Here is a 12,462-nt window from a genome sequence, read left to right on the forward strand (position 1 = left end):
CAATAGAGAGACTGATTCGAAAAAGCATGGAATGGGAGAGCTCATTTGTTCCCCTCAAATACCCTAGGAAAAAACCCCTTTCACTTGCTGTAGTATCCAATCTGAACACTGAAGAGGGTCTTGCGACTGAACCCAAAAGTTCTCATTAGTACGCCACTAAAACAGGCCTGTTTTATTTACTTTTTATTTGGAGCTCTGAACTTATAATCCTTTTGTCTCAGCCTCCCACACTGCACAGATGTACATGTAGGCAAAATTCCCATATACATAAAATAAAGCATAAAGGAAAAATTAAAAGAGAGCAAAAGCCAAGCAGCTCTTCACCACAACAAAGTTATATATGAAACATTTACACATGAAAAATAAACACAAATAACTCAATACATTGTACAAACCCCTCAAAACACTGGGGTTCTTGTTTGTTTGCTCTTTGTTTTCAGAGACAAGGTTGTCCTGGAACTCCTCCTGTAGAGATCTGCCAGCCTTTGCCTCTACAGCCACCACTGCCTGGGTAAACATTAGGGTTCTTTTTTTTTTTTTTGGTTTTTCGAGACAGGGTTTCTCTGTGGTTTTGGGGCCTGTCCTGAAACTAGCTCTTGTAGACCAGGCTGGTCTCGAACTCACAGAGATCCGCCTGCCTCTGCCTCCCGAGTGCTGGGATTAAAGGCGTGCGCCACCACCGCCCGGCTAACATTAGGGTTCTTGAGGACACCATTTAACATTAATTTTACTAATGCAAAGAAAAGGAAGCTGAAGGTACTAAGTAGACAACTTATGCAGATAACGGCTTACCTTTAACAAAGGGCAGCTGCAAAGGTTAGGGAAGGAAAGTGGAAAATCGACTCCAAGAAGAAAATCCTTATTTCTCAGATATCTCTGATGGCTCTCCCTGTCTGGATCTCCCCAAGAACGCAGCTGATGGAGCCTGTAGGAGGCTTTCAGAGACAGGAAAAGAGCTAACCACCTGAAACAAACCACAGAGATGTGCTTACTCAATGTTCCTATGAAATTTGGTAGTTCACAATGAGGACCTATCTCATTATCACACACCGTTTGTAAATCTTGAGCATTTGGAAGCGATTCTTTCTTACCTTCAGATAAAGCCATTGCATACTTTTGTTCTATAGATTCCTTGACATGATTTGCTTTTTTAAAGTAAAATGCTCTATATAGCTATAATAAAAAGCAAATAAATACGAAAAATACTCAGAAACATTTATCTCTACTTAAAAAACTCTTACCATAAAAATATCATCTTATCAGGAAGATAGTCATTTCTAATTTCTCTATTACATTAAAAACAACATAAAAGGGGCTAGAGAGATGGCTCAGCAGTTAGAAGCACTGGCTGCTGTTCCAGGACCTGGGTTCAGTTCCTAGTAACCACATGGCAGTTCACACCTATCTGTAACTTCAGACCCACTCTCACACAGGCATACATGCAGGCAAAACACCAATGAACATAAAAAAAATTAAATACAATAAAAAAACATAATATAAATCAGTAAAAACCATTTTACAAAGAATAAAAACACAAAGCTAAATTTCCCAGAACGCTTAAAGTAATAGCATAACTATATGAACACACACACACACATATATATGAAAGAAAAAGAAAACAGAAAAAAGTGTAATATTTCTTTTTTGCTAGAAGATGGGAGAAGGTTTCATACAACACAGGCTGCTTCCAACACCTGATCCCCCTGCTTCAGCCAGCCACGTGCTGGGATTACAGGCATGTACTATCACCATTCCTAGCTCATAAAAAAATTATTGATAGGGGAAAAAAATAGAGGCTCAAGGTGTAATATTAAATATTTAATGTCATAGTATTGCACTTTTGTGCCTGCCTATTCCCAGTTGCTCTTCTATCAAAAGTAAGCAAACTTCTCACCTGGCCAAAAGTCCCTGAAGCATGAGGTTTGCCATTTCTGCTGGCGAGACATCAATAAATCGAAGGAAAGAAAAACAGCTTCCTTCATTAATACCTGGAAAATCAAAAAACAATGCTAAGCCCGATAGCAAACCAAAAGACAATATCCAACTTAGCCTGCTGACCTGTTTAATTCCTAAAACCACATTGTAAAGATTCTGATCTAGCCAGGGTGTCATTATTTGTATACTACAGGCACAGACAGAAGCCATACTGTGAGGCGCAGCATATGCGAGACAGAGTGAAGATAGCTCATCAGCCAACTTTGGGGGTTTTGGCCTTTGGTTAATTTCTATGATATGAACAAAAAGGAAAGGACAAAAGAGAAAGGTTCATCTTAATATTTTGGACAATGTTCAAGGTCAAGCAGCTTAGGATAAGAAGGAAGAATGGAATTCTCATTAATAAAAGCATTAATGTCAAATTTCAAGCGGAAGAAACTCTTTGTTTTAAGACAAGCTCTCATGTAGCCCAGAGTTGTTTCAAACTTGGTATATAATCAAGGATGACTTTGAACTTCTGATCTTTCTGACTCCTCCTGAAAGAAGAGCTTATAGGTATGTGCCACCAAGCCTTGTTTATTAGGTGCTAAGGATTGAACCAAGGGCCTGGTGTATGTTAGGCAAGAACTCTACCATGCCCGGCCCAACTCTTTCTTTCTTTCTTTGGAAGAAGTTCTCATAGTAGGCCAGACGAGCTTCAGATTCATGGATTTGGTCTCCTGAGTACTGAGATTATAGGGGTGAGCTGCTGAACCTGGCTTTAAGGATGAAGAATTCCTAAGAGATAGGTAGATATAAACTGTAGACAGAAAGTTGGGTGGTGGTAACGCATGCCTTTAATCCCAGCACTTAGGAGGCAGAGGCAGGTGGATCTCTATGAGTTCAAGGCCAGCCTGGCATACAAGAACTAGTTCCAAGACTCAGAGAAACCCTGTCTAGAAAAACAAACCAAGCAAACAAACAAAATGTAGACAGAAGTCACTATGAATATTCTGTATTGCTTCCTGCTCTGTCTACAAATGACAGAAACTAGGCCTGCATAATGACGCATGCCTCTGATCAACAACACACAGAAGGCAGAGGCAGGCTGATTACTGAGATAAAGGCTGCCTCTTCTACGTAGTGAGTTCCAGGACAGTCAGAGCTATGTAGAGAAGCTGTCTCGAAAAACCAATAAAATAAAATAAAAATTACAAAAATTATAGATGAAGACGACTAACTTGTAAAATTTTTTTTTCGCCTTTCATTTGTTTGTGAACTGTACGTAAATGTGTGTAGACAAGGTCATGTGGGTGTGGGCAAACGCTGGCATCTTTCTTGGTCCCTTTCTATTTACTGAGACAAGGTCTCTGGCTGAACACGGTACTCAATGATTCGACTAGTTGCTTTAGGGATCCTGTCTCTCCCATCTGTATGCTAGGATTACAGCAGGGCTACCACACCTATCTAGCATTTACCTGGCTTCTAGGGACACTAGTCCTCACACTAGTGTGGCAAATGCTAATATTCCATAGTATAAACTACCTTTCTGGCCACTAATTTACCAATTTATTAAGACATTAGAAAATAAAAGCCAAAACCACTACAGTCACAAGCAAAACAAAGAACATTCTGGTAAAACCCCAACTCTTCTTCCAATGATCAAAACTCCTACCTTTTCTGTGGAAGAGAGACTGCTGGATATAGTCTGGTGCAAATGGAGAAAGTAGAACCTTTAACCACCTGTGAAACAAGTAATTAAAATAAATCTGAAGGGAAGTACAAACACTGAGAAGTTAACTAAACTGGAAGCTCCAAATCAGGGAAAATCAAAATTTAAGACTATTTCTACATGAAAGAAGTTTCTTATCATATGACTACGCAACTCGAGACACAAATGTCAGAAAATACAAAACTGTTACACTAATGTAAATCTCTCCTCACTTCACGGACTATCAATTCTAGCCTAAACAAAAAGTACAACTCTGGTCCTTTTCTCTTGCTCAAATCTGTTAAAAAAAAAAAAAAAAAAAACCTTCAATTTTAGTTTAATTAGGTCACGGTGGTAAATATTTTATAACAAAGCTTTAACAATGTCCATAGTTCTCAACTGCTGGCACACAGATATCCATTTAAGAGCACAATAAACAGTCTGGAATTCAGAATTATCCTAACTTAGAGGTATAAAATGGACCACACACCAATTTTCTGAATGAACTGGTCTCTAGCATATTAGTTTAACGACTAATTCAACTTTACCAAATTTATTACTGTAGACTCTTATCAAGAGAATAAATTTAATTAAAAACCAATAAACTCAGTTCTACAGTAAGTGTGACTTCAAGTCATTTTAACATAACTTAAGTACATTTAAGTAAATTTACTGTTGATTTTTGGTGCAAATACACATTTGAACACAGGTATGCATTCCTGATTAGAAAGTTAATAGGAACAGCTAAGGCATTTAAGGCCATCTAATGGAAGCCTTTGTAGCACTCCAACTCCCACCCTAAGTGCCCTCAATATTGTTCACCATTTGTTAAATATCTCTTTACTGGAAACTCACATATTCAACACTAAATTTATCTACTCCACTAAGGATATAGCTCTAGAGTAGATCATCCACTTAATAAGCATGAGGCCTTGGAGTCAATCCCCAGCACTACTGAATAATAAATGTGGCCATTGAGCCAAATTATAAAAGCACTCAGCATCAATAGAAATCAATATTTGCGCCGGGCGGTGGTGGCGCACGCCTTTAATCCCAGCACTCAGGAGGCAGAGGCAGGCGGATCTCTGTGAGTTCGAGACCAGCCTGGTCTACAAGAGCTAGTTCCAGGACAGGCTCCAAAACCACAGAGAAACCCTGTCTCGAAAAACCAAAAAAAAAAAAAAAAAAAAAAAAAAGAAATCAATATTTGCTCACCTATCTCGTGAATGGTTGAAGACCCTGATCTGTCCATGACGATAGATAAATTTTGAAATTTCATATGGCTTTAGGGAAATATGAAATGGAGACCAAGTTTCTTGCCGTTCAAATAACTCTGGGTGATTACACACCTAAGATGAAGGGAAATGGTAGGACAACATTGTCATTTGCAGACATCACTGCTGATTGCTGAACTTCATGGATATTGCCTTCCCATTTTCAGCTCGAGGCCTATCTGGCATCAAGCCTAGGACCCTCTCCATTGAAGTATGTTAAGAAAAACAACAAAGCAAATGACCTAAGCCTTACCTTCCTGAACTGCATGACTAGATTCATGAGGCTGCTGGTGGTGTTCTGTGCTTGCTGAGTAGAGCCCATAGAAGACTGCAGTAAGTCTTCAATGGAAATTTTATTCTTTAGTGCCTGATATAAGAGCTTTTGTCGGCTAGTCAACTGGCAGTACATCAGAATTTCAATCTAAAGAAAAAAAAATCAACAAAAACATTCATATTTGTAACTATCAGGTAAAAAAAAACAAACAGTATAACCTTAAATGTTTCCATGCCCCACCTCTCCTGTCACACACACTAGATGCCCTCTCTGAATCCTTTTCCACTTCTAACAGCACCACTTACCACCCTTCACTGTAATCTACGAAAACGTACTTCCAAATACCTACATCCATATCCATATTTTCGAGTACCGATTGTCAAAAGACTACTCAGTCTACACCAAACACATATATGGTATATCAAGGGGAATGTGATCTCTTCTTCGAATCACTAAATTGGCTAACAGTTATTATTCATGCAGTTGCCTAAAGATAATAATACCCGACTTAGAAAGACCAACTCTACAAAGCTTGGTGGTGCACAATTTAAGCCTCAGTCTGGTGTACAGTGAGACCTTGTCTCAAAGGAAAATAAAATCACTGGGAGATATGCATGGATTTTTTTAAAAAGAGATCTATTTATTTAATGTGCACTGGTGTTTTCCCTGTCTATAATCTGTGAGACGTCAGATTCACTGTGGGAGTTAGACGGTTGTGAGCTGCCATGTGAGTGTCGGGAATTGGACCGAGGTCCTCTGCAAGAGTAGCCAGTGCTCTTAACCGCTGAGCCATCATAGCCTGCATGAAACTATTTTTAAATAAAATAATTGTGATACTTGTTTTAACATATACCAAAGGTTAGGAATGACCACGAGCTGATCACTACTGATGCTGTACCAAGGACACAAGTGGATCATGACATTATTCTATTTTTGTAATGTTTCAAACACTCCATTGATAAAAGTGTAACCAGACATGATGGTTAACACATATAATCTCTACAGGCAACCAAAAGGGTATGGCAGAAGTTCAGAGTTTGAAGTACTACATGAGTTCCAGACTAGCCTAGCTTACAGTGTAAGAACCTGTATAAAAACAAAACAAAACATAACAAACCCAATTTGGGGATGGGTGTTAACAAAAGGAAAAGAATGTTACTTGCCTTGCTTAGGTCTTCTATTCCATTCAAATTCAAAGATCTCAATCAAACTGATTATCTTTAACTAAATATATACCAAGGAAATTTCTTGCCAAGAACCCCAAATTGGTACCTGAGGTTCAAACTCATTAAAAATAAGATTTTATTTCTTACCTTGTCAGACAATTCATTTTCTACATCTTTTTTGATTCTTCTCAGCATAAATGGTTTCAAGATCATGTGTAAGCGAGAGAGTTGATCTGAAACAGGAAGTCCACAAATAAAGCACTGTACACTGATTTAAGACACTCAAAATAAACATTATGTTCCTCCCACCAAACCCTCCAAAATGCCATTGGGCTCAATGATTTTTTGAAAGAACCAAACTTCCAAAGTAGAAAAACAACCACGTTGTAGAGACTCTATTTCCATTAGAAACAACTTTCAATGTAATCTGTAAAACTGTGTCAATAACAATATCTTCATAAGACCTAATGAAAGTCAGAAGGGCTCCCAGTGTGTACTAGTTGTTTTTTGTCAACTTGACACAACAAAGAGAGGCTGTCAACTGAGAAATTCTTTCCCATCAAACATGACTGTGGGCAAGGAAAGGGGAGGAGGGGGAGGCATTTGTTTCTTTTTTTTCCTTTCTTTGTGAGTGTGTGTTTGAGCTTTTTATTCTTCCAAGACTGGGTCTCACTATGTAGCCCTGGCTGTCCTGGAACTGGTGCTACAGACCAGGCCGGCCCCAGGAGGACCCAGCCAACTGTGGGCATGCCATCCCTGGGCAGATGGTCCTGGGTAATACAGAAAAGCAGGCTGAACAATGCATGGAAGCAATCCAGAAAGCAGTTTTCTTCCACGGTCTCTGCTTCAGTTCCTGCTTCAAGCTTCCTGCTTCTGCTCCTGTTCTATGATGGTCTAAGACTGGGATGTGTAACCCAAATAAAACTTTCCTCCCCAAACTGCAACAGAAAGCAAACTAGGACCTAGTGTTTCCCCAAAATTATCTTTAAAGAAATGAAAAAAAAAATTAACAACTCTTTAAAAATCACTTAAAGAATTTATTTTATTGTATGCAAGTCTAATCACCATGTGGATACACAGTGCTTAATGTGGTTAGGAGAAGGTGTCATATCCCAAGTGGCTAGAATTGCATATAGCTGGAAGCTGCCATGTACGCAGGTTATGGAAATTAAACCTGAATCCTGGAAAAGCAGTCAGTGCTCTTCAACACTGAGCCATCTCTCTAGACCCTACTGAATTTTTCTTACAATTAGTAGATGTCAAGTTACATCTTCATAATAAGCAACTTGGCATTTTTTAATATTAGGAAAATAGTAAAAAACTATTGATAAACAAGGATAAAATGTTTGCAATAGAAGCAAATCCTGGGGCTCATAAAATGGCTCAGTGGGTGAAGATGATTGCCAAGCAAGCCCGATGACTTGAGTTTGAACCTCAGAACCCATACAAAGGAAACAAAGAAGAGAACCACTCTACAGTCACCTCTGACCTCCACGAACTCACTGTGGCATGCACCCTCCCACCTACTAATAAGTAAAATTAAAAGATAAAATTAATTCTAAGTACATAGTTGCCCATGCTAATAGACTGAAAACAAAGTTCAGAGCCAGGTGTGGTGGCTCATACCTGTAATCCCAGAATCAGGAAACTGAAACAGGAAATGTCTAAATTTGAGGCCAGACTACATAGCAAATTCCAGACCAGTCTAGGCTGTAGCGTGAAACCTGGGTTAGTCTTAAAACTCCTCACAAAAAAAGAGAAAAGGTACTTACTCTCATCAATAGCAGATTTGTTTTCAGCATGACTTTCAATGTCCTTGGAAAACCATTCATTAAATTCTTCATGTGAATCAAATAATGTTGGCATAATGAAATGTAGCAGAGCCCAGAGCTTGAAACAAAGAAAAATAATATTAAAAGATACTGTGTAATAAAATGACACTATGTGATGCTACATTAAGTTTGGAGAGCGAAGTAACAAAGGAATGCATGTGCGTGAGGCAGAGAAATAAATGACTCTAAATGCTTGCTCAATGATGCCATTCAATTACAATTAGGTGTTGCAACAAAACGTTATGATTTTTAAAAAAATATTTATTTATTTATTTATTATGTATACAATATTCTGTCTGTGTTTATGCCTGCAGGCCAGAAAAGGGCACCAGACCTCATTACAGATGATTGTGAGCCACCAAGTGGTTGTTGAGAATTGAACTCAGGACCTTTGGAAGAGCAGGCAATGCTCTTAACCTCTGAGCCATCTCTCCAGCCCCCACGTTATGATGTTTTTCAATTAATCGAAAACTAAAAGGTTCATAATACAAACATTGCTTAGTTTTTGTAGTGATATAGATGATAGGTTTTTTTGTTTGTTTGTTTATTTTGTTTTTCAAGATAGAGTTTCTCTGTAGCTTTGGAGCCTGTCCTGGAACTAGCTCTTGTAGATCAGGCTGGTCTCAAACCCACAGAGATCGGCCTGCCTCTGCCTCCCAAGTGCTGGGATTAAAGGCGCGCGCCACCACCGTCCGACCATAGATGAGTTTTAAAGATGATTCCACAATTGACAGTTTTGAATGCAGTGTGTTCACTGTAAATAACCCTAGAGAAGGAGCCAGACAATTACAGCCTGTGAGGTTAACTGGTTGACTATGTATTTTCATGAAAAAAAATTTAAGGGAACATAGCCACAGTCATTCATTTCTCCCCTATTTATGACTGCTTCCATTTTGCATAGGCAAAAAAAAGCAGTTGTTAAGAGTCAATGTATTGCCTACAAAATGTAAACTATGATGAATTCTAAAGGAAGAACCAAGCCCTTCAGTGTTAGAGATCATTAGCTTCTAATTCTAGAGTAAAAATTTACCTGTATAAGATGGGTAATATTTAGTAAGGAAACAAAAAGGGACACTGTAATCAATAAATAGTAAGATAAGAAGAATGGTGCCTACAGACAGTTAGGAAGCTACAATCAAGTCTTGTATGATGGTGAAGATAATTTGTAAAAAAAAAACGGTAGAAGTTCAACATGGGTACAGATGTATTAAGAAGACATAAACCGTGACGCTGACTAGTGCCTACCTCTGCCATGGTATTCTGAATGGGGGTTCCAGTTAACAAAAGCCGATTCCGACACTGGAACTGTAAGAGAATCTTCCAACGAACACTGTTCAAGAAAATGAGTTACAAATTCCAAGTTGGCAATAAGTCTTTCTGTAATTATCCTAAGATCCAATAGTTCTAAAAAATGATTTCCAAACAGTACTTAACAATAATATACTATATCATGCACACAACAAAAATATATCTTAACAAAGATGAAGATAAAAATCCTAGTAGAACTGAGACTCACAATACCAATGGTATTAATGCTTAGAAAGAAAAAAAAAATCCCAGCTGGGCGGTGGTGTCATAGGCCTTTAATCCCAGCACTTGGGAGGCAGAGACACGAAGATCTCTGAAAGTTTGAGACCAGTCTGGTCTACAGAGCGAGTTCCAGGACAGTCAGAACTGTTACACAGAGAAACCCAGTCTCAAAAAACAAATAAACAAACAAAAGGTAAAGTGGGTGACCTTTCTATCTTTATTGTTTCCTGTTGTTCTTGAGTATATATTAAAAAAAAAAACCTAAGCTATCTACTTAGAAACCACTTATCTGAAACATAGGATGTCAAAAGTAGTAGTCTGTGCCTTTCCAGCTCAGCTGGCAGAGCAATGGAAGAAGGGCTAGATATAACTCAAGTCTTTACTCCTCTTGGCCACAGGCAGGACCTCCTTCAGAGACTATATAAACAAATGCCCTCCACAGACTGGGACTTACCACTTGTCTGTTACTTGGACCTCTAAGAGAAAGTTCTATAGGTGCACCAAGAGAATCAGAAAATCCAATGCTAAATGGCACCAAGTAAAATTATATAGCTAAGCACTGTTCTATTTCAGTTTGGGAATCACTTTACCTATGTAACTTATAATAAAAAAGCTCTTTGAAGTCTAATGACCATGCAAGGATGGGGAAAGTGATTTAAAAAGGGAGAGAGAGAGAGACAGAGAGACAGAGAGAGAGAGAGAGAGAGAGAGAGGGAGAGGGAGAGGGAGAGAGGGAGGGAGAGGGAGAGGGAGGGAGGGAGGGAGGGAGAGGGAGAGGGAGAGGGAGGGAGGGAGGGAGAGAGAGAGAGAGAGAGAGAGAGAGAAAATCTCCCATCCCCCTGGAGTAATATTCTGCTTGCAGCTTGAAATTCTCATATAAAATAATCCCTCAGAGAAAAGACCAAGATCCCTTCTCCTACAGAATTTTCCTTAGCAACAAAAGTCACAGCTAACTGAGAAGATTAAGGTTGAAAAAATTTACATAATCTAAGCATAATATCTGAGTCTCGGGGAAAAATATATAAATAAGAATTTCTGCATTCTGTTCAGGCAAACTACTGAGGCATAGACCACACTATGCTATATCCTAAAATTTCTGGCCTTGCTGATTCTGTATGTAGACTCCCACCCATGAAGGCTAGTTTCTAATAGGCAGGTTACCTGGAACTACTCTTCAGCGCCTGAGCTTCATCCAGTACCATGTATTGCCACTTGACCCGTTGAAAATACTTGACATCCTGTACTACCAGCTGGTAGCTAGTGATGACCACATGGAAAGGGGCATCCTGAGTGTACAAGGTCTTCTACAAATGTAAGAGGGGAAATATGAGTGATATGTAAAAGTTTTCAAACAAATATTTTTAGTGTATGTGTGTGCATAAATATGAGTAAGCACATATATATGCGGAGCTCAAAGGACAATTTTCCAGAGTTGGCTCTTTCCTTCCACTGTTGGGTCAAGGGACTGAACACACATTATCAAGATTGTTCAGCACCTCCTGAGTCATCTCTCCAGTCCACATTACAATTTTCAATCAAGTAATGAAGGAAGCATGGTGTACATCTGCAACCTTTAATCCCGGCACTTGGAGGCAGAGACAGACACATCTCTGATTCTGAGGTCAGCATGGTCTACATAGCAAGTTCTGGGCCAGCTAGGGCCACATAGTGAGATATTGTCTTTAAAAAGGTAATAAAGTATTAACAGTGCATTAAAAAAAACAAGATGAAGAATTGATGTTCTTCCATCTCTGTGACTGAAGGATGTGCAGTGAGGTTTTAAAGCATTTTCTTTATTATAATCAAAGTAACAGCAAATATTAAGTTCATGAAAGAAAAGGGAGCATGGAACTGAAGGGATGCCTCAGTGCTGAAAACCCTTGCTCATCTTGCACAGTGACTTATAACTACCTAGAACTCCAGTTCCAGGACATATGACCTGATGGCTTCTCTTCTGGCCTCTTTGGGATCCTGCATGTATGTAGTACACATATAGTCACACATGTACACATAAAACTTTTAAAAAGTAAATATTGAAAAAACATCTCTTTTCATACTAGACTAGAAGAAAAAACGTTGGCCTGTATAGGAAAAACAATGTATATAAAGAAAATATATTTGCCACATATCCAGAAATGTATTATAGATCTTATATACATGAGGACTTACTCAAATTAAAGAGATTTGAGAGAAAAGAAAAAAAGGTGGGGGGGGGGGAGAAAGGGAGGGAAAGAGTCAGAGTATGTGTATTGTGTAAAACAGAAGTTACCTGACTCCAGAATCTCCGGATGACTTTTCTATCATGAGGATTTCCCCAATATGGTAGCACCTGGAAGAGGGATCAATATATATATAATTTTCTTGGAGAATAAACTGTAAACATTATCAATAAGGTTATTCTAAATGACTAAAAAAATTAATAAAAGGGGCATTTTTGATTCATTCTCCTGCTAACCAAATAGAAAAACATATACAATATATCTTTTTTTAAAGTATTAGGAGAAAATGAAGCAACGGAAAATTACAGAGCCAAGGAGCAGAAAGAGTGGTAAAGCCTAGCAGCACGTGGTGCTTTCATTTTGTAGAACTGATACTCTCCAAAAGTTCCAGCTCTGAGAATAAAAAGCTTAGCAGAGATTTTACAAAAGAAATGGAGAGGAGCTAGAGACAGTTCCACGGTTAAGAGCACTTGTTACTATTGTGGAGAACTTAGGTTCAATTTCCATCACCCACATCCTAGTAAGAGCTTCTCCATACTTTC

The 12,462-nt window shown here is 38.6% G+C and overlaps 1 protein-coding gene across 1 annotated transcript in view; it reads right to left on the minus strand.

Moving 5' to 3' along the window:
* The window catches only part of Ino80 (INO80 complex ATPase subunit), a 108,032-nt gene that overhangs the window by 54,835 nt on the left and 40,735 nt on the right, over window positions 1-12,462 (minus strand). The window contains exons 15-24 of the mRNA XM_041678863.1: window positions 11,971-12,030; window positions 10,863-11,005; window positions 9,417-9,501; window positions 8,112-8,229; window positions 6,487-6,572; window positions 5,153-5,320; window positions 4,841-4,974; window positions 3,590-3,657; window positions 1,895-1,988; window positions 793-964 (exon numbers count right to left, since the gene is read on the minus strand). Of these exons, the coding sequence (XP_041534797.1) occupies window positions 793-964; window positions 1,895-1,988; window positions 3,590-3,657; window positions 4,841-4,974; window positions 5,153-5,320; window positions 6,487-6,572; window positions 8,112-8,229; window positions 9,417-9,501; window positions 10,863-11,005; window positions 11,971-12,030 (1,128 nt within the window). The remainder of the gene's footprint in view (window positions 1-792; window positions 965-1,894; window positions 1,989-3,589; window positions 3,658-4,840; window positions 4,975-5,152; window positions 5,321-6,486; window positions 6,573-8,111; window positions 8,230-9,416; window positions 9,502-10,862; window positions 11,006-11,970; window positions 12,031-12,462) is intronic.

This window comes from Microtus oregoni, unplaced genomic scaffold (genome assembly GCF_018167655.1).
Source record: "Microtus oregoni isolate MIOR12 unplaced genomic scaffold, Mior012 000031F_ref0000149, whole genome shotgun sequence".
In the NCBI taxonomy this organism is placed as follows: Eukaryota; Metazoa; Chordata; class Mammalia; order Rodentia; family Cricetidae; genus Microtus; species Microtus oregoni.